The sequence below is a fragment of the Syngnathus floridae genome, chromosome 10 (genome assembly GCF_059516105.1).
Source record: "Syngnathus floridae isolate MCC-2025c chromosome 10, RoL_Sflo_1.0, whole genome shotgun sequence".
Taxonomy (NCBI): Eukaryota; Metazoa; Chordata; class Actinopteri; order Syngnathiformes; family Syngnathidae; genus Syngnathus; species Syngnathus floridae.
In genome coordinates, this window is record NC_142422.1 from 10,813,127 (window position 1) to 10,835,457 (window position 22,331).

Genomic DNA, 22,331 nt, shown 5'->3' on the forward strand with positions numbered 1-22,331 from the left:
GATCCCACATTCACGCTGGGTTACCGACGTAAATCCGACAGCAGAGAGCTTAATCATGTAGGCAGAATCTAATAAAAAGTCGAATGTTGGTGACTATTGGTTTGTGCTTTTATAAGTAGCCTCAGTGACATGTTATTATTTGCAGTACTTAGCCAGTTTGGGATTATGATTTGTAAGAGAGTCAATGTCATTGTGTGTTTCGTAGATGCGGGTTGAAATCTAAATTGAGTTTATGTGACAAACTGTGTCAGAAGCAAGGTTGTCATAGATTTGAATTTTTCAAAGTAAATTATTCATTATATACTTTTTTTAAAATTGGTTATCAGAATTTAACTCTGCCACATATCGTAATCAATCTCACAAAATCCGCATTGGTCGAGTATTTGTGCTGACCTGGATCGCTGTGACTAGTGACAATATTGTTAAAAGTGTGTAAACATTAACCAGTGAATTCCTTGATTGCGGAAATGCCACCCAAATTTTGATCGTAAACCTTTGGCCACACACCAAGTCACTAAGGTATTTCTGTATCTCTGTACGAATTTACTGTATCTAAATTTCAACAGGTACGGTACACACACATTTCTTTGCTTCATTCATCCTTCCTTGTGCTTTTATCATGACTCGAAAGAGACTTGCACCATTGACACACATGGTGAAATTCCAGCGTTGATGGGAAACGAGGTAGTTTTGCGTCAATCACAAAAACAATTAAGGAAGTTCACCAATGATGCCAACACCAATCCGCCCCCGCACTGTTTACTTTAAAATGGGTTAAAAGCAACACTCCATTCGTTCTGTTTTTTCTCCTTGGTCCACGTTTCATCTGCTGGCTTCTACTTGAAGGAAAAATAAATACACAAGTACAGTAACAATGGTTGTTCGGCTCATATTTCGTCTTCTAATGATACCTCTGCGCCCCCTAGCGTCATGGTTGTATAATTGTCTAGAATGGCCAACCTTTGCATGTGCACACTTTTACTAGCAGGGGGCGATATCAAACTAGAAATGACAATCAATCGATGATCGCGTTGTGGTTGAAGCCATAAAAATTCTTTATTTGAAACTATTATTCATCCAATTCAAAAATAAAATAACGACTTTGACTTTGACCCAATTGGAGTTACATTTTCCATTTTTGCAACAAATTACAACAGCTCAACTAAATGGTATATTTGGACAATCATGCAGCCAATGGTGGCTCTAATGGGTTTTTGACCTATTCTCAATTCTGAGGAATAAGCAGGGTCAATTTCTCTGAAGGGGTTTTGTTACCTAAAATTTTGGGAAGGAGTAAGGACAAAAGAAACCAAGCTGACATCACTGAAACAGCATTCTGACACCTGAAACCTGACCCTAAAAACCTGTTCTAAGGTGCCTGAAGGTATTGCATTGTGTGTAATTTCCAAAAAGTGACTTTGTGTGTTATATCAAAAGGTCGTTGCACAAACTCTTCTTGGTAAAAATGAGTTTCAGGTGGGAGCCATAAGGCCTTTGCTGCAGTTGTTTCCTTTGCCCACACGCTGTTTTAATCATAACAATAAGAATTGTAAAATAGGTCCTTCTGTACACCAGATTTCGGTCTTGGCACTGAGGTGTTTCATCTCTTTGTGTTCTACGTGGTAGACCATAACTCTTACCTCATTCCCATGAAAGGTGCACTCGCTCAGCACTTTTTCCTGCAGGTCACATCTGGCACGACACAAAAAGAGATGGGAGGGGGGGGGGGGGGGGGACTCACTTTGAACATCAAAGTAGGCCACGAAAAGCGCTCAGAGGTACGACAACTCTGGATGCACACTTGACATTTGATTCAAAGTGGATCGAGCAACCCGAGGCTATGCGTGCTTACACGACAACGACAATGTACAAACAATTTCTATTTACAAGGCTGCAAAAATGTAATATGCATGCCAGGCCAGTAGTTGGCGGTGTTGTCTGTGGTGACCAACACTTTTATTGTTTACAAAATGCTCTATTCTAATAAACGCTAATGACAGTTTTTATGCCTTTCGGCTGGAAGAATTGTAGTAAAACTGTCATCTGTCATTTTTTGGTTTTGATTGTTACGTTTTTGTGCATGTCTTCAATAAAACGGAGCACAACAATTTTCAGTTATCTTAGCCTGTTCATAGAAATGAGCCACGACGCTTTATTTTCTTCTCTACTTGGTGCTTTTAACCAATAATCTCATTCAAGAGTTATGACTAGCATACTGTACAAGGCTGAGACGGATAGCAATGGCCAAGGCCAGATGAGATATGAGGTCCTGTGTAAGGACAAGTCGACAAGCGGGGAACCAGAAATTATGGACATAAAGCTGACAAAATGGAGCGCATCAAATCTCTCTCTCTCTACAATTGCGTAAAATTGAGGTTGGTTCTGTATTTTACGCTCCCCAAAGAGCTGGAGGAGACTCCCAGTGTCATGACTCACTGTTTGCTCTCGCAATATCTCAAGGAGAACACAAATCAGCTTTCAAAGAGCGTCCTAACATCATCTGACATTTTGACAACTTTTATTCTTAAAAAGCTGATTTTCAAAATCACGTAGCAACAATCACAATTTATGTCTGCCACATGATAACCTGTCGCAGTGGCCTCCCCAAAGTCATTTATTTTATCCATCCCAAAATGAGGCGCCGCCTGATTGAGCAGAAAAGCTGTAATTTTCATAATGATGAGATTTTATCCCACTTGGCTCCATTGGTCGCTCAAGCGTACGCGTCACTGCCTCCATGGCTAATGTTGTTTACGTAGCATCAATGCTAAGTATACCGTCACTGTCTTTAATCAGCCTCAGTTTTCTGTCATATGTGTGAGTCCGTGTGATGAATCCGTTCCGGAGTTTGTTGCCAGCATGGTGAAAACCAGGAGGGAACCTCTGTGATTACTGCTTCCATAAAGGGAGAGACGACTTCTTGCTGAGGACAAAGCCACAAAACAGCCATTTTCAGCAGAGCAAATGATAAAAATATCAGTTCTCACAAAACATGCAGGCTTCTATTTCGGGGATCGACAGGACCTCTCGTGGCATAGCGATAACTATAGTGAGGAAAGCTTGCACTCTGTAAGAAATCCGCTTGCTTGTGAATACTACAATCCACAACACGAGCAAAAGTATTGGGACACATGGGCCATTTCAACGACAGGATGTAAAAATACACTATCATATCATATGAGCCTAAAACTGACCTTGGACTTGACTTGGCCTTAGCCAGCTTTGGTCTCAACCTGTCCCGGTCTCAACTAGTGCGTTCCCCCAAGTACGTGTCGGCCCTCCAGCCTCATAGAGAATGTCAAGTGAATGCATGGATAGCGTGAGTCAGCGTGGACGATGATAAGGCAGGACAGTTATTTTTATTTTTTTTATTTATTTTTTTTTAGCATCAGGGTATGCACACGCGCTGGATCTTAAATATTGCATTAGAGCAGTGGAGCCCCCTCCCCCCCTCCCCCTCTCGTAGCCTCCCTGGGGCTCTGTGGAGCTCTGCAGAGCTTTCATCCAACCCCCTCTCTGAAGAGCCTCAATTGACCCACAAACTCGATCATATATTCTACATTCATGGATGTCGCTGGTGTGAATTTGGTATTGAAGTAGCGGCTGACCACATACTTGCTTCCTAGACAAAACCCAAAACCACAAATGGCTCTCTGGAGAGGAGTAAGGAATTAAGTCTGTAAGGTTGCAGGGTCTGAATATCTCAGGCTAGATTTACATGACGAACACAATTTTTATATGTGTCGTACATATTGTAGGGAAATGAAGATCTTGCTATATAAATCCAAGTTGAGAACAAGACAGTGTGAAGGATCTCTGGCATTCTCTGTTAATTAGTCCTTATTCTTCCCAAGAACAAAAAGCTTTTGGGGCCATTATTATTATCATCATTATTCAGCAGCAAGAGAGAAAAAAAATCACAAATCAAAGGCGAGATCTTGATTGAATTGCTGGCCATCTATCACACTGCTTTCAGAGGCTTTCTCCAAAAAAGTAAACAGTTTAGGTCAGGTCTCGGCCGGAGACCCAAGACCTGCATGGCCTCCAAACAATGCCAAATGGAGCTTGACCTCCATGCCCGCCTCTTGCCTCAGACCTCCCACCTCTACACACAAGTCAGCGTCTTGTGTCTTTTTTAAAGGGCAAACTTTGTCCTGAGTGGGGGTCATTTCTGCTACATTTCCGAAGACACAAAAATCCAAGCCTAAAAACAAAGCAGAAGTCAGCCATTTTGATTTGGACTTGCCAACACTCAGCCTCAAGATCTTCTCTCATTGCTACCAAATTTGATCAAAATAAACGCTACATTGTTGAGATTCTTTGGTATTGTCCAACTTTTGTGAATCCTCCAACTAATCACCCACTGCGGTGAGATTAAAAGATACGTTATCAAGCTCTTCAAAATAGACACGCCTAAAAGGATCCAGTAGGCGACTCACAACACGTTTACAGATTAGCACAAGATTAGCATCGCGATAGCGCCGATAACACGTTATCTATGGCCCAAAGATCTGTTTGCCCCGTTGGTATTCTTAACCGCCACTTTTATCAGCTCAACTCTCTCCGTGGTCTCCAGAGACCGAACAATGAAAACGCTGTAAACAGGAAATGAAGGACCTGTTTGGAGTGAGTGACACAAACCAGAACACACACACACATCAGGTTTTATTTACCAACTTGGCATCTTAATCCTCCATTTGTTGACAATGCCAGTGGAATTTTACTGCTCATTTTAAAGTGAATGCCCTGAGATGACCGCTATCAGGCACAAGTAACTTTTAAGAGCAAAGCATTCACTGATGTCATTAACTCATATTTGTATTTGACACTTTATTACTAGTAGTTACTAGTAGTGAACAAGTCATTAACAGTTTTATGATACAAACGTTAAACCACTGGAACAAACTGTTTTTTAATATTTCCATTTTTTTTAATTATTAACTGAACAAATATGAAGAAATGTGATGTGCAGATTCATGTGATCAATTGTATGCAACTTCCACGATAGCGAAATTTTGTAACTATACAATGACAAATAGGAACTATGAAGAAATTGAGTGTGACTCAAGAAGGTTCAAAGTTTCACTTCCTTAAAAGTCAAGTTTCATTTTTTAAATCACCTGATGTTCTTATTTACATGAAATCTGTTAATGAATAATGCATTGGACTCAGAAAAGTTGACCTAAAACGGCCTTAGATAACGACAACGAGCGGCCGAGCAATGAGGTCACAACTCTGGAAAGTTACTTTATCAAACGGGCTTTCTCTGCCTCTTTAGCCTCTTGGACAAATAACACACACCCACACATTGCGGCCAACAGCTGTGTCAGCAGGATCCGCCGTCGCCGAGCAGAACACGAGAGAAAGCTGCAAAGGGCTTGAAGGAAGGAAGATAAGAGCGGCAGGAGTGGACAGGAAGCGCTTTTAAGTCTCTGCCACCTGCGTGGACGACCGCGCTGCAGATGTGTCGCAAAACTTAAGCTACTATGTATAGCAAGCTAGCTTAGCGTGCTATATATCACATCATTCCGTATCATTTTCAAGCCACACATTCATCTTTGAGGTCCACGCCAGTGAGGTTGCACGGCTTAATTTCTACCCACTGACTGACTGCGTGTGGCCGCTTTGATGATTTATGTTCATATACACAATCGGGAATAGTTCCGAGAAGAAAATCCTTGAATTCCGAATGAACTCCCTCGGAGTCGATGTGTTCTTTTTGTGGGGGTAAAATGTGTAAATGAGTTCATGCACTTATTTTCTGAAATTGCCGTTTGAAGTGGAATTGAAATAATATCGGATGTTACTTGCTGTGGCCGTTCTGGATTGAAATGCCACACATCGCTGAGTTTCTCTCGTATTAGCGAGTAGCCTGATGAGAAGCCCCTTTGTCCCTTGGGCCCACTCTTCGTTCTCAGATGACGTAGAGAAACTCAACAAGGCTTGCTTTTTTCCTATCTTCAATCAATTGTTGTTTCTTCTCGTTGTTTGAGTAGCGACTGAGGTCAGGGATGCATTGAGACGAGGCCTTGTTGTGACTGCAGATGTGACTTTGCTCTTCACGTTTGGCTTACTTTCTTGTGTTTTTGGATATCTTTTACACAAGAGGTTCCCGTGAGTTAATCATCAGCACTCCCCCGCGAATGCTGACACAGCAAGTTCTCTTCCCGTTCAGATAAGATCTCCTTAAAAAAATTAAAAGTTGCTCAAAGTGGAACCAAATTAAGACTGAAACTTTGACGGGTTCAAACAGAGTAAAGACTACAACCAAGGTAAGTTGAAGTTGAAGTTGACCTGAGACCAAAAGTTTGAAGAGTTGAGACTGAGTCATTACAAAGAAAGGCGGGATGATTGTTTGATACTGAAACTGAGTCAGAGTCAAGACTGGTTGAAACCTTGTCAAGACTAAATCCACCTTGAGACCAAGTAAAGACCAAGATTGAGGGATGAGGCAGAGTCAAGACTAAAACCAGGTTAAGGATCATATGTTTGTACAAATCTACAAACTATCTTTGAAGATATAACTCTCAAACAACTCAAAAACGGCCCACGTTGAAGCAGAAGCGCCTCTCTACTTGAACAAGTAATTGTCTTTGTGGGCCTCCATTAGTACTAGATGACCTGGGACCCAACAGAGGCGTCACTACCAGTTGCGCCTCCTTGGATTTATTATCAGCAGTGAGCGTGGGAGCAGCCTGAGGTTACCTTTAGCTGGAGCCAGACTGACAATCAGCGTTACCCCTCAAAGCTGGCGCTGTGGTTCCCTCTTGTCCGTGTTCCTCCCTGCTGCCCTCGGGGAAGCTTGGACACACACTGCTAATTAAAGGGGCACTTGGACTTCCCTTGAGGGTTGCATCAAAGTGCAAAGGAACTCAAGACCAAGACCAATCAAGTCAGGATCAACCTCTAAACCTTTAGGGTCAATGGCTGCGGAGGATGTGAATTTCATTAATTCTTAAATCTTTGACGTTGTATCATATACTTAAAGCGTGATCAATTTGGTCCACAATTTGGTATAGCCAACCAGTACTTTTCCACTTTTAATGTGGTATCAGTTACATGAAAGCAACCTTAACACACTCTAAACAACACTCCAAGCAAAAATGGGTTCCGGTGGGAAAATGGCTCTCGGATGTGTAAAACTGAATGGAGACTTTTTGGTCCAGTAGAGGTGTTGATCAGGGCTAAGTGGCCTTGTGACAAGTTCCCTCAGGCGTGGAAGTCCGGCATTCCTTTGTGAGTGTCCCAAAAACAGGAGACGCTCACTTGAACCAGCAACCTGTGGCGACACGTCTTTTTGAACAGCGCCGGTGGTCGGCGGAGGAACAACACGTCCGTGTCATCGCCTTGCTTGTCCCAAAACACGAGACTAAGTGGACATCGCTTTGCTTGTCTGCAAACGTCTCTCACGGTCTTGTCTTGTATGTTCAAGCGCTCGGTAGCCACTTTCATACTGCCTAGAAATTTTTCGGAGCAGATTACTGAAATTACTGAAGTCTTTTTTGACTTCCTCATACCTTTCATGTTGGACAGCGAGCCGGTAAGAAGATCACGAAAAGGCTCTTATAGGAAAATTTCTAGGTCGGAGAGTTGGCACAAAGTTGGAAAGGTTTTCACGTAATAGGGATCATGTAAACATAGCCTTCAGCTCAATGTGTAAGGTATCTCTAGCTCATTGGAGCGTGCAGGCGCAATTCATCACCAGGCGTATTGTGCCCATGTGGAAACCATTCACCTCGTCTCTAACTAATTGTCAATGTAAATCGATTCATGCGGAAAGGAGCCGCCATTAGAGCGAATCAAAAGCATGATCTTGTTCAGTTTCAAATTGTCCAATGAAGGTCATATCTTTTCGATCCTAACCCAGCTGAAGTCTCACCATTATCTGACAACACGCTGATTGACTTCTGGGAGTATTTTCTCAGCACTTTTCCGCCGTACCACCTTTGGGGTGTTCCACTGTAACAACACATTTCTTTCCAAGCCAGGAATTTCTCACATTTCCGCCTCTTTGTCCAGTAATTTTGATCTTCTGTGCTCGGAAATGGCAGACATGATACATTCCGGACATTCCCATTGTACCGCCCGGATTCCCAGCATGTTATGACCGTCTTCCTACGCAAAACAATCAAAGGGAGTGAATCTTGTTGGGGATTTATGTACAATCTTTGTTTTTCTTCGCATCCCAATGTCCGAGCCAGACGTCAACGCCAAGCAAAAGGAGTTGTAACTTCTTAGACAGTTGTTTGACTCAGGTTCGAAGGTCAGCAGGGAGGCTAAAGCAAACACAATGGGGAGACATGTTCTCTATTCTATGCCGTGATGTTTGGCAACTCTTAGAGGATTAGCGCCACGTGTCGACACGGCGCCAAGAACTGTTAGCACAAACTGTCACCAGGAAGCGTTAGCCACCTGCTAACCTTGCCACCAGTGAAGAACTACGCAACTAAACTCAGCAGGAAGCGTGATTTCCTCCAGTTGGGAGGGGGGGCGAAGGGTCAGAGGTCGGCAGAGAGGCAGATCAAGCGGAGCACATTTCTCCCGTTTGGCGGTGACCCCCAAATGAGGCGTGACTGGAGCCTCAACCAAACAGGAAGTTCTATTCTGAGACATGTCATTTGTCAACAGCGCACACCGCTGTTGACCTGCTGGTGCTCCAATAAAGCTTCTTTTTGGCTGCGAACATGCGTATGTTTTATGTTTGCTTTTTATTTATGTTCAGCACTTTGTTTCAGCTGTAATTGTTTTTTTTTTAACATACTCTATCAATATAATTGACTTCTTTACTAAATCCGTTATGTATGGCTTTAACATGGTTCTGTTTTGGAATCCGTTTATATTATGGGGGAAAATACGTCCCAATGTTTCGCCCTGTGTCTTCTCACTCATCTGCCTGTCGTGAGTGATGAACTTGGGAATGAAAAACAGGTGTGGATCCCTGCTTTATCTCTTCCTCCCACCAACCCCACGTCAAAAAAACAAACAAAAAAAACTTAGTGTGATAGCTGAGGAAGGAAAGGATGAGCTAAGCACAAAAACAAAATGGCGAAAAGTGAGAGTCATGTGATGATCACTGTAAAATAACCCATATAAAGATTAATGACAGAAAATTCAATTATGTCCACTAATGATGAGGTGTGAAACACTCCAATAGGATCAAATCAATCAATCAAACCGTATCAGTGGAGATAATCACTCAATCAGCGAATTATCATCACAAGTGAAGCGGATCTTTCATGTAGCCTTCCTTTATCAAGCAAGTCCTTAATCAGTCTTTTCTTTTCGAACAAAGTTAATCATGGAGTGCTTGGAAGAGTAAAAAAACATCACCCAGACACTGGTCGTCCTTATTCTACTCATGCCCCGAAGCTACATGCTACTTGTTAGCATCTGCTAGGTCATATTAATTATGTGAATTCAATTGACATTTGGTTAGCTCGGTCATTATGAGTAAGGGCAGTTAGGCACTTTCCTGTTCTATGGTTATCGTCACACTTTTCCTATTTTAAATTTCTGGGTGGAACTCAACATCTGTAGTCTATTATTACATTATTTAACAATCATATAATAGTTTATAATTGATGAGGGCAGTGCTTCTCAATTACTTTCTGTTATGCCGCCCCAGGAAGAAGAAGAATATTTCATGCAGCCCTTAACTCTCCTTTGTAATTGATTAGGCCCCAATCATTGGGGCGATCTCAACTTCATTATTACCTAACGTTAATTATCACTTATGACTACAATCATTAAATCATTTTGTATTATTTCCAAATTATTTTTTTAACTGTTGGTCTACACTCGGTGTCATGTTTATCTTGCACGTCACGTCACCCGCTATTACCTCAGCTAAACGTGGGAGTCAGTTTACACACGCACACACACACACACACACACACACACACACACACACACACACACACACACACGCACATACACTTACACATGCACACACACACACACGCACACACTCAAACACTCACACACGCGTGCACCTACACGCGCACACACACATACCTGCCCAACCCCCGCAGCTTTTCTATCCCTCTCTCTCCCTCTCTCTCTCCTTCTCTCTCCTCCCCCCCCCCCCCCCTCCTCCCTGTATGTAGCACGACTCTCTCCCCACGCTGCCTCATTGCACACGACGTCCACGCAAGAGAAGCGTCTGTCTGTCACAGCAAGACAACGTCACGACATTTTTTGCATTGGATCAAAACAAGAGCGGATTACCTACCCAACATAGGTAAGTGCCAAGTAAATTTAATTTTTAGATTTTTGGGATTCGTGACTTTCCAGCGTGGGTTACTTTCCACTCTTGACATTTCAACAGTCTTGTACACACTTGAAGTCGCTGCAGATTTGCAAATGAACCCTTTCAAGCATAATTTAACACTGATTATCATTTTTATGCAAATGTTTGGATAAACTTTAAGGTCGATTAAATTGATTATTAATCATTTAAAATGTATTTAAAAAAAAACTTTGCGAGTGCATATTGCAAACTTGCTTATTGCAAAGTGCTTTAGGGTCAAATTGTGACAATCAAAAAGTCATTAAAATAATAAATTGCATGTATTTGTCAGTTGTACAAGTGTAACAAGAGGTTCATCATTGTTAATACACGAAAACTTTATCTTAACTTTTGGATCAACTTAATTCTTCAGTCCTTAGATGCTTGCTGAAATAAAGTCTCGAGAGACATGCTACTTCACCTATTCAGTAAAAATAATTAGTGAATCAGTTTGACCGGCAGACAGGTAAACGACGTCCCGAGTAGACTAAACAGAGCGCACGTGGGTTGTAAACATTCACCCGCACAATCCCCGCTGAGGACATTTAATGATTGATTTTTGGAAAAGGCCAAAGCCAATGAATACCGGCTTTCCTGTTACTTCATAATTCCCGATTAATTTTAAATTACTTTCTCAAGTGCGTGGAAAGGAGAGTGATCTAATGGTGACGTCATCCAGCGTGACTAATCCAATCGTCATTCAATTGTTTCCTCCCCGGTGGCCTTTATCGTGTGCCAATTATGCAGGTGTTCTATGGCAGCTTGTTGGATCTTGTGAGCGATAGTAACGCTCGGTTGTGTCTACGAGTGTGTTATTACCTCCATCAAGCGCGACTTGCCCCGAGGCCAAAGCCGTCATCTATTCCCGAGCCCACTCGTCATTCGCCTCCAAGCGGGATGAAACGGCCCAAAGTTCCGGCCCTAAAATATAAAAAGAGTACAATCCGTAACCTGGTAACACCAAACAAGCATCACTTCATATTTTCCTGACTTAATATATTATTACGGGAGTGGCCGTCCATTTTCAACAGCTATTTTTGCCAACATTTGGCCGTATGGTTCTTGAGACTGCGTGGCGGAGGCAACAACCTGATTGATTGTTTCACGCCGATCGCTGCACGTGTTTCTTATCACGGGCATGTACTAGCATCGCATATACATCTCCTTCAAAGCTGTTTCATCTTTCTACATGTAAGGACCCCCCTCTAGTTCTGCTTACGTTTCTAATTAGAGGGGCAACGTACACCCACTAATGACATCATTACCCCTACAACCCTCGAACAAGCTTTGCATCCACAGCCGGAGCAGGAACATCAGATGTGGACCCTTCCTATCTTCTAATTTGACTTTTTTGCTTGTTGGACTGCCTGGGAACTTCCTCACAGAAAACAAAAAAGGCCTCTATGTTAGGCAAAAGTATTGGGTCGTTACATTTGAGGTGAAACTGATTAAGAGCTGTGTTCCAATACTTTTGTCCACGAGGCAGATGTAACTGTATCTTTGAGGGGCCATCACAAAAAGCAAAAATCATGACTCAGTTGGAATGAACATGTATTTCAGTGATTTTATCCAAGCGGAGATTAAGGGCAGCAAGTAAATGGAGCGCTGCAACCAAGTGGAGATTGTGGAGTATAAAACTGCAGTGGCCAGAGCTACAGCAGCTAAGCAACAAATTTTAAGGAAAAATCCGCACAAGCTGCTTCTTCCTATGCCTAGCAGACATCCAAATCTGCCCCAAATGTTCCCGTCTAACTTCGGAAGCGCGTCGACTCGACTGTCATCATCGCTCTCGTCACGTTTGTTACATCAGCAGCCTCGGCGGACGTATGATTCCATCAATTATTTACGGCCGGCTCTCAAATCATCTAAAGCGGACCTGACAGACCGCCATCCCGAGAGTGCGTCTGACAGCTGCGAACCTGCGTGCTCACATCCTCGTCACACTTCGCTCAACCGTGACGACGTCGTCGGGCCTCAGCCGGATGTTGTCGTGTGATTCTGACAGGAGGAGGAGAAGGAGGAAGGTGGGGTGGGTCCGCCGGGCGCGTTTGTCGGGAAGCAGGTCGGCCGACGCGTAACGAGACGAGACAGCTGGCGGGTTCAACAGAGGTTAACGGCGGCGCGCGCGTGGCGGCCGGCCCGAAAAAACAACAGAAGTGAGGTGACATGGAGAAGGTTTGCTGGAGATTCTTGCTTGTCATGTAATGGGATTGTTCCGAGCCACTTGGGAAGGATAACAGACGCCTTGCACGATAGAAATAAACAAAAGAGAACAGACTAGAAATAACCTGCAAAGTGAAAGGAAAAAAGTCAAAAATAATCCAGAAAGTCAAAACGTCCAAAGCAGATGTGTTTTTTAACGAGGTGCTAAGAGGGACGCTCAAGTCGCACGAGGTGTCAAGTCGGCCACCTGCCGACCCCAAATTGCGACATCTTCAAAAGCGAAACAACCCTGATGATGGACAGCAGCGTCGCGTTCAAGCGCGTCAGGAGATTTGGTGCGGTGACCAAACGTGACGACAACGCAAATGGTCCAAAGGTTAGCAAGCACTCGGGAGCTTTGGTGAGCAGGCCGTTTGCTCCTGCTGTGTCGTGACCTCAAAGGTGAGGTCAGCTCAAAAAAGCCCCCACCATCTACTTTCGACCCCCTGCTGGTTCGCTACATACTTTAAATGGGCCACTATCGATTCTCTAGCAACCAACCAGTGCTCGATGGGGTTCATCGAGGACAGTCCAATAAAAACGACTAAGTGACATAGTTAACCGACAAATTTGTGTCAAATAACAAAATTGTTCCGGTCACAAGCTTAAACAACATTGTTTGGTCAGGACTTGATATCAAGCTGATTCCGGGTCAGTATCGTGATACCACTGCTGATATTTATGTCAAGTTTTCAGAACCTGCACAAAAATCGATCTCGTCATGATCATGAAGATATTTTATATTGTTAATATACATTATTAATCCAGAAAAATAATAAAGAATTCATACTTGCTAATTGGATAGACAATATCACAAAAGAATACATTGATTGGAAGGGAGCGGGGCTCATCAGTTTGTAGTCAGTCACTGTCCTGACACTAGTGCTCGTCTTTGTCTTTGAATGACAAAAGCAAGCCGGTTAAGGACCCTTGTCCATTTGTGGTAAGGGAGTGTCTTAAGGGTGGGGTTGGCAAGGGTGGGGGGTTGTTGGTGGGGGGTGTCAAATTGTGGAGGTCACCAGAGAAAGTCATTAGCAACCACCAGCTCAGACGCGATAATACCCAGAAGATTTACAATATTGTCTGCTTTCTTTGTCTTTTTTGGAGGGGGAGGGGGGGGCAGGAGTTGACGTCTTATGTTTTATGGCAGCCGTGTTGCCCCTCCCTGACTAATGAGGCTGAACAACCAAGATGACTTGTTGTGACCCATTACTAATGTCAACAAAGCCCCTCTCTCTTTGTTTAGAAGCTTTAAAACCAAAAAGGTGCTTTTGTCACCGTCTTGATACATTTTGTGGTTTATGAGCGTAAGCATGGCGCGCACAAGCGTTGCCGAGTCTGTCTCCAGATGTTTTTGACAGGTGAGCGGCGCTCAGTGCTTTCATCAAGGTGGTCCAATGCTCTCTTATCTTGTGTTTACCTCTCGGGGACGGCACTGATGAAGCCTCCTGAGGCCAGATGCTTTCATTCGCCTCATGACGCATGCAAATATTTTTTTTCAAATAATAAAGCTAGCCCTCCATAAGATTGTAATAATAGTATATACAAAAACTATGGCCCAACCATTTGGAGGCAGGATTATGCAAATTAGCGTTACTGTGATGTCACAATTCAGAAAGGTTGTCTCAGACACATTTTAGGAAATACATAAAATATTAACTCTGTGATTTTAATTCCACATTTCTCTCCAGAGACACATTTTTATACATCACCTAGTAATCATGCCATTTGTAACTGTTTTACTTTGTTGATTACACAACAGTCCTTTCCATAGTGATTAAAAAGCAGCGTAAGGTCTACGTGGAGAATCTCCATGCTGCGCGACGCTAAACATCTGTTTCTGCTTTCGCCAGCATGGGGTCGTTCCCGCTAAGCCTCCAAACTCCTGTGGGGCGAGAGCCAGCCCGCCTGGCAGAACGGAGATTAGAATGCGCTTGCACAACATCTGACGAGACAGTTTGTTGCTCTTTAGGGTTTGTTTGTTGTCAGTCGTAGGGCTGGGCCATTTGGCCTTTAAATGAAATATCAGCAATTTAATTCTTTCATAGTCAGATTATTGGGACATTTGAACACAAACAGACTGAACCAGACATACAATACTCAGAGGCATATATTCTTTATCCTCTGTCAAGAATAGCCAATATTGTTGTTGGTGAAAGCTGTAAACTACAGAAGCCGCTAATCTCTTGGTAAACAAAATGCAATTAATTAGCTCCACTCAGCGGTCACATTTTCTTTTTCTATATGTTTTTCCTACTCTTAAACAAGGACTTCGTCAGGGCTAGAAGCTTGACATCTGGAGAAAAACGTAACCACCAGGTTGTCGGACCACAGAGAATTTATAGCCGTATGTTGTTTGTGATGTGGAAGCCGTACGAGCTAAAAGGTCACGTGAAAGCAAAAAGGCGGCCTGTTAGTATTGAGAAAACATGGAAAAAAAATTATTTTGTAGTATCAAAAGGTTGGTTTTAAGTCATATTTGGTCATTCAAATGTTAAAATGTATCCAATTCTTCTATCCCAAAACAAAATAAATTTAGTAGTATAGCTCACTTTTTTTTTTACATATCTCGCTTTTTAACTCTTGTGTAATTTTGAAAAAGAAGTTTACAACTGACTGACTATGTCATTTTCATTGTTTCACACCCACAGGAAAAAGGCTAAAATAACATTTGATAGGATGCTAGCTAGACAACAAACACACAGTGTCTGTCTTTTAGCAGACATCTCATTGTCACTCCGATCCACTCATGACCACACACTAAATACAGACACATGCTGAGTTGTCCATAAATATGCCCGTAATAAACATGTGGCGCGATTCGAGCCCGCCTCGTTCACGCAGCCCGGAATGTCCCTCTGCTATGTTTGTAGTGGTTTCGTCATTTCAAAACAGAACCTGGTAACTAGCACTATAAAATATTTCTTGTTTCTTGTTATTTTTTTATCTCTTTCCACGTTTATTTGGGGACATTTTAGCCACGTGTGTAAAAGGTCACACACATTGTATAAGTGACATGTGTCAGGTTGGCATCTTGAGGCCATGCAACTCCCACATGCTTTAAATACACACAGGCAACAATAGCAGCGTCTGCCATCTGCTCTGTCAAACGACTAAAACCTCCTCTCTCTTTGCTTGTGCCTCCCCAGGGTCCACACAGGTGAGGCCACGGCGAAAAACATTGGCCCATCTGTCAGGCTACGTGTCGAGTTGCCCGGTGCCGAGTGCAAGTGAGTCGAGGGAGGCAAAGAAGCCGACTTTTCAAAGAGCAACCCCGCCTGCTATTTGGGCTACGCTGTGGCCAGGGAGTGTCTCGCTTTCTGACACTCAAAGAGCCGCCCACCTATCCAAAGGACTGTGTACATACTGGATATCAATTAACCTAAGCGCTAAGATTACCCCCCTCCGCAAAAAGAGACACCAAACTTAAACGCTGTGGTTTCCTCAAATGCTACCCTCCAATTTCAAGGAATGAAACTCACGTGTTGAACCAGCGACTGCACAGTTTGGAGGTCTTTCCTATCCTGTGGAATCATCATGAAGCCGTTGACCCCCATCGGGTCACCGTCACCACTTCGGCTCCTCAACAAGGGTCCAGAGTACTTGCGGCGGCAGATCGACGGCGGGAACCACGGTCGAGCGATTAGTGCTGTAGAGAGGCTGGAAGCAGACAAGGCTAAGTATGTCAAGAGCCAGCAGGTCATCAACACCAAACAGGAACCAGTGTTGGTGCCGTGCGCCACCCCGCCGCCAACTCGGAAGGCTTTTGCCTCTCCCCAACTCCCTCCTCGTCGTTTATCCGGCACCCCCTTCTCCACTCTGTCCGGATCTTTTACCTCCAGGGATGAAAATGAAAACGACGACTCCAGAAAGGAGAATCAACTGTCTTCCATTGACATGGAGGCTCATAAAAACGTCATCAACAACAGGAAGCTCCCCAGCCCCAGAGCACACGGATTCACCACCCCGGTGGCCCCGCACAGTGCACCCGTCCTCCGCAGGAGCACCGGCAAACGCATGATGAGACCCGACTCGCTCGTCATCTACCGGCAGAAGAAAGAGTGCAAGAGTCCCAATGGCGAGAACGGCAGTGTGGAGCTGAAGGGCTACAGCTTCGTCCGCCGCCTCTTCCAGGGCTCCATGAGGGACAAGACTGGTGGGGGAGTCCATAAAATGGTCATCGGCGAGGAGAAAGCACCCTCGCGGGATGGAGACTCCCGCATGTCATGGACTAATGATAAGGATATGACAGATGGTGGGCCAGGGAGCAGGAGATCCAGCAGAACAGACCAGGAACATAGCCCTGACTCCATTACCAGCCCGGGGTTGGGCTCTACAACAGATCAGATCAATGATGGATGTAAAGATACCATAGATGAAGGCATGGACGACAACGATCCGTGGAGAAGGGTGATACCGCAGCATTCGTCATGTGGGAGCAAGTTTGGGGTGTTGCGTCGTTCCAAATCGGACCTGCATCTCCGTTGCTCTGTAGCCTGGTCCGAGCAGGAGCAGTTCTTTGACTTTTGCGGCCTGGACGCCGATCTGATTGAGCGCCTCGGCCGGGACAATTTCCCGTCAGGCGCCAGCTCCATAGACACCCTTTCGCTGGCTCTTCGCAGTGTCGCCGGCGACGGTGGTACAGAGCCCAGTGAGTTCTCCCGCCACTCTGGGGACGGGTTGTTTCAGGAGGAGCTGGCCGAGCAGCCACCCACTGGCGTGTCCATCATCGAGAGGAACGCTCGGGTTATCAAGTGGCTCTACGGGTGCAAGAATGCCGCCCGGGAAGGACCCAAAGAGTCTACGGTTTGATCTAGAGGACTATATTTCATTTAGCTCATTGTTTACGTCAGTAATGTGGCGGTTGATTCTTGAAAAAGATTTTTTCCCCAAATGACTCAATGGATCAAACTATTTATGGATCATCTGCAAATGGACTGATTCCAGATATACAATCCTAAACAGAACTGGATTCTGAACTATTTTTTGAGGGCACATAGCTATAATTGCATGCTAATAATGACAGCACGGATTTTGTGAACTAAATTATTGGAGAAAAGCTGCGCAAAGTGAACCATGAGTACCTCATTCAAAAATGTCTGTTTTAATTCAGAGCTTCTTTTTTTTTTTTATTATTAAACGCAGGCGTTGGAACAAACTTGCCAGACTCCCCTGTGGGGTTGTTCATGTACTGAAATGGACAGAGAACGAGGTGATAAAGATATAGCTTTTTCTCCTTTCTAAGGGGTTTATTCTACTTTATTTTCATATACACTGTCCTGATAATTGCTTGTGACACTATTGATTACCACTAAGAGAACCTGTGAAAAGTACTACGAACACCAAACTGTTTCTTCTAGTTAGCTTTCAATAGATTATGGTCACCATTCAAAAGTCAAGTCAAAGTGTAGGTTGCCGATTTCCTGGATGAAAATAGTTTTGATGCAAGTGTTGTGGAAGTCAACTTCCTCATCCTTCATTGGTACCTTCAACTTATTGACGTTAGTGTGAAAGGGGCTTAAAACAAAAAGACAATCAAGATGTAAGCTGTTCAGTGATGAGCTGCATGTGGCGGTAAAGCCTCAAAGCTAAAACCACAGATTCTACCTCACTTCATTCATCACTGACCAGCTCTACGGATAGCTCACTTCTATGGTACGGGCCAAATGCAGACTCGAGGGTCATTCAACGTATGTTGACTAATGCGATAAATTAACGGAATGACTCGGAAACCTTGATAGCTTTAGTGTCATTAATCATCTCCAAGGCACACTCCTTCAACTGGACCTACTTTTGGTTGCATGTTTACAAAATGGCTCGTTTTTGTGATTTTGTACATGAAAGACTTTTTTTTTTTTTTACTCCAAAGAGATCTGTATCATACACATGGCAAATAAATACAAATAATGACTGATTTCAACTGTTTCTCTGTGTTGTTTTGAGTAATGTAACAGAAAGGGGGGCTAGTACCAATCCTTGGGGAACACCTTTGGACACTAAGTAGCATATAAAAAAGTAAATATTGTGTGGGCAGTCAAAAAATTGTCATTAAATTAATTATAAAGATTAAAATCAGATCCCACTCAGACCAGAAAGCATTTTTGTGGTTTATGATAACTTTTTACCCTTTTCGATATAAAGTATCCATAAAGTCGTTATCTGGGTTTTTGAAGAGCTTTTAAGAATCCAAAGATCTGGGTTTGTACTCTGCTCACACACATTTTTTTTTAAGGACAGAAAACATCAACCTCCTTCCATCTTTTCAAATAGCAGCAAGACAATTAGCCTCCTATGTCAGCCTCACTGAGCGCAGGGCCCGCTGTGAGACATCCTGTTTTGGGTTCACAGGACAAGCTTTAAACACATGCTCATGTTTTGGGTTTGCCCCCCCCCCTCCATCTTTTCTGCTGCCTTGAAATAAACAAGACACCAGCTGGCAGAGGACAATTCCCAACGTATAATTGTAGGGATGGACATGATCGGGGCAGTGCTGAGCAAGCAAAGTCACAGGGAACAGAAATACCCTATAAAATCTACAAAGTGCGCAGTTAACCACGCCAGGATGCCGATGTGGGTTTTCATTCACGTAAAATCTCCACAGGGGGCCCAAAGACCAACTACCTGACCGAATTATGAAGACTAATGAGAAAAGCCTCTGGGATCCATTTGTCATGTTCCACTTTCAGGCGGGCACACATGCAACAGCTCAGTTTCCATACGTTCAAGTGGCCTTAAACTGTGCCTTTTTTTTTCGTTAGCTACCCCGTCAGCGACATTTCTTTAAAGCGAACATGAGAATTAAAACCCGAATTTTCGATATTGGTTAAAAAAAAAAATGCTGTTATGGCTATAAACTCAGACCTTGACCAGCAGGCTTGATATGAAGCAGACCAAACAATTGACAAGTGAGTGCAAGGTACAACGAGAACGCTTATTTAAGCACTTGTGTCAAAGTTTCCCCACAAAAAAAATCCGACAGATGAATCACTCACACCTGGACAATGCAATATTTCAGACGATCAGCAGAGAATTAAAAAAATAAATAAAAAAGGGCTTAAGTCCATTCCAATTGGCTATAAGTTTACTCCCGACTTTGGCAAAAGGGTTTTGGGTATCAGGAGCTATCCAGTTGTTGGTATCCCGTACCGGCGTGGGGCCATAAATCACACCGGTGCGCCCTTTCATTGACTTCTCTCCTATGTGACCTCTGCTTCAAGAGCGAGGGGGGGGCACGAATGGGGTCTGGGAAACCTGAGCAGGACGTCGTGCTTGGGGTGGGCTGGTACATTGATTCGAAGCAAGGAGAAGACAAGTTTTGTCTTTTTTGATCAGAGCCGCTCAGAAGCCGACAGTAGCGAACCCGAGTAAATCCAACGTTTGTTTTCACCTGCTCAGAACGCCCAAGACGAGGATTTACGGGGAAAAGGAATGTTCTCACTTTAATGTAGGTTAAATCAAGAGTCCCACATACCACACTTATCCCACTAAGCTGCTGGAAAAAAAAAATGAACAAAAATAATATTTTAGCTCATATAAAGGAGACTCCTCTTGAGCCCTCTTTTGGGGTCACAGAGATGACACGCTAACAGAAAAAAAGATGAACATTGTTAAAAGAAAAAATATTTTGAATTTTTTAAATATTTTATCTGTCAAGTAAATAGAAAAAAGATGAACAAAAAGAAAAAATGTATTGTATTTTAAAAAAAAGTTTTTGTCCCTTAAGTAAACAAAAACTAAGCTGGATTTTGGGAAACAATTCAGAAGAAATGCAAGACTAGCAAAGTATATTGTATACATATTTGAAATATAAAAAGTTTAAGCCTTTGCTTGGCAGCTTGTGTCCGTGTCGAGGGGCTTTTGTTGCCATTAATCCGGTGAATGAAAACATCGGTGCCTGGCCCCCAAGTGAAAACCTTTCGATCTCCGTGAAGAATCAATTTGGAGGCACGACCAGCCTGCAGGCAGACTGGCTGAGTCCAGGCTCAGACCTTTATATGAGGACCTCGACAGAAACTAAAAAAGATTTCCACTGGTATAGGCACTCTGTATAAAATATAAAATACATGAAGTCTTTTCTGGTGAGGCTCCAGATGAGGATGAAGAGCCAGTCTGTCTACTCTCGCTTTCTCAGACCTTCATCCTCATCAAAGCCGGTGACCTCACCACACTTTTTGGGTTTGGCCGCTCCCCACCAGCGCCCGGTTGAGCCGCCGGGGCGAGGGAAGACGATGCGGATCGGCGCCACGCTGGGCCGGACCTCCCCGGAGGATTCGCTCCGCGACGAAACCACAGCAAGAGCCCCACGTGACGTGTGGTGGTGGAATGGGACAATTTGTTTGCACTGCATGGGCACTTAGTATGCGAAGTGACGCATCAACAAGATGGGTTTACTTAAAAAGGAAGAAAATTAGGGGGTGAAAAGTCATTAAAAAAAAAAAGAAACGTACTTAACTTACACTTAACTAAAAAGTTTTTTTTTTCAAGATAATGTTACAAGAAAAAAAGCTGTATTAATCAAATGTAAAAGAAGAAAATGTTTTTTTTTTAAATGTGAAAAAACGTTTTTTACAGGAAATTGAACAAAATATCTTTCAAGCATTTTATTTATTTATTTATTTATTTATTTATTTATTTATTTATTTTAAAGATGCAATAAAAGTTTTTTTTTTTTTTTTTTTTTTTTTTTTAAAACAACCCAAATGTTCAATGTTAGCTCGGGAAACCCTCGGCAGCTCTTATTTGAGTAGCAAATCAGCACAAACACATTTGAGATTTTTACCATAAAAGGTCAATCTTAAGGTCAGATGTGTGAATTAGAAAATGTACATTTCTCACAGGTAGGCCAATTGTATAAAACTTCTATCTGAGGAAGTAACTTAACCGTCAGTCTAAGCTGGATGTAATTGTAGCCTTAACTTCAAGAGAAACAGGAAACAATGTACACTACCTGTCTCAGCGAGGAACAACACACAGGAAGTCTGCTTCATTCTGCAGCGCTACGTGAACAAAGACGTCAACATTCTTCATTCGAGCCGGCGTCCTGCAAGGAGGCATGAGGATCTGCACCAGGTGTGTCCCAATTGGAAAGGTGCAGCTGCAAAGACTGAAGGAGCACGTACAATTAAGTCTAATTGTCTCGTCCACAAGCGCAACACCCCGGAGGGAAACGTTGCTCTGGAAAAGGGGAAATGAAATTTGGGAAATATGCAGCCATTTAATAATATTACATGTCGACCACATAGCGCTCAAGCCACGAGTTAATGTTTAGCAATCCAATTTTTTTCTGTCTACAGGATCTAAAATGCATCCACATGCGCCACACAATCAGTTTTTTTCTTCATATCGTCAAATATTATGACAAAAGTCTTGATAATGCAGATGTTGGGTTAGTAGAAGCCATGCTGTAAAGGGCCAAATTTCATCTATTTGTGGCCCAAACTGCAAAAACTTGCAAGGCGGAACCTCCTGACACCCTCCGTCAGCATCTCTGCCGGACACCCGAGGACCTTTTCACCCGCACTCGCTGTGGGCACGCATTCCTACGTCACAAATAGACTGTCAGGAGACGCTGACCGAGCCTCGAAGATGCCTTTCGCTTCACAAAGGCAGCCTAGTATTGGCACATTTTGTAGCATAGCTTAACATACCATAATGTAGCACAACATAGTGTAGCATAGCCTAGCGTAACAAAGCATACTGTATCATCACATACATATAGTGGAGCATATAGTATGTAGCATAGCATAGCTTAAAGTAGCATAGAACGGTATAGTGTAATATATCATATCATAGTTAGCGAGCTAAATTGTGTCGTTAAACTAAAGCACAAATGACCCTGTAT

The 22,331-nt window shown here is 43.2% G+C and overlaps 1 protein-coding gene and 1 long non-coding RNA gene across 2 annotated transcripts; one reads left to right on the forward strand and one right to left on the reverse strand.

Moving 5' to 3' along the window:
- Nucleotides 1-2,501: 2,501 nt before the first annotated feature.
- LOC148392340 (uncharacterized) lies at nucleotides 2,502-21,568 on the reverse strand. Its single transcript, XR_015860739.1, has 3 exons — nucleotides 21,438-21,568; nucleotides 11,108-11,209; nucleotides 2,502-2,923 (listed from the first exon to the last, which is right to left on the reverse strand). It is a non-coding gene; the product is annotated as an uncharacterized LOC148392340 (long non-coding RNA).
- Nucleotides 10,092-18,410, forward strand: fam110d (family with sequence similarity 110 member D). The gene is made up of 2 exons (XM_088386644.1): nucleotides 10,092-10,240; nucleotides 15,640-18,410. The coding sequence occupies exon 2, from the start codon at nucleotides 16,028-16,030 to the stop codon at nucleotides 17,300-17,302; it is 1,275 nt and encodes a 424-aa protein (XP_088242770.1). The 5' UTR covers nucleotides 10,092-10,240; nucleotides 15,640-16,027; the 3' UTR covers nucleotides 17,303-18,410.
- Nucleotides 21,569-22,331: the final 763 nt, after the last annotated feature.

What these genes read in the sequence shown, in the direction of transcription:
- fam110d (XM_088386644.1), top strand. Translation starts at nt 16,028, where the DNA reads ATGAAGCCGTTGACCCCCATCGGGTCACCGTCACCACTTCGGCTCCTC.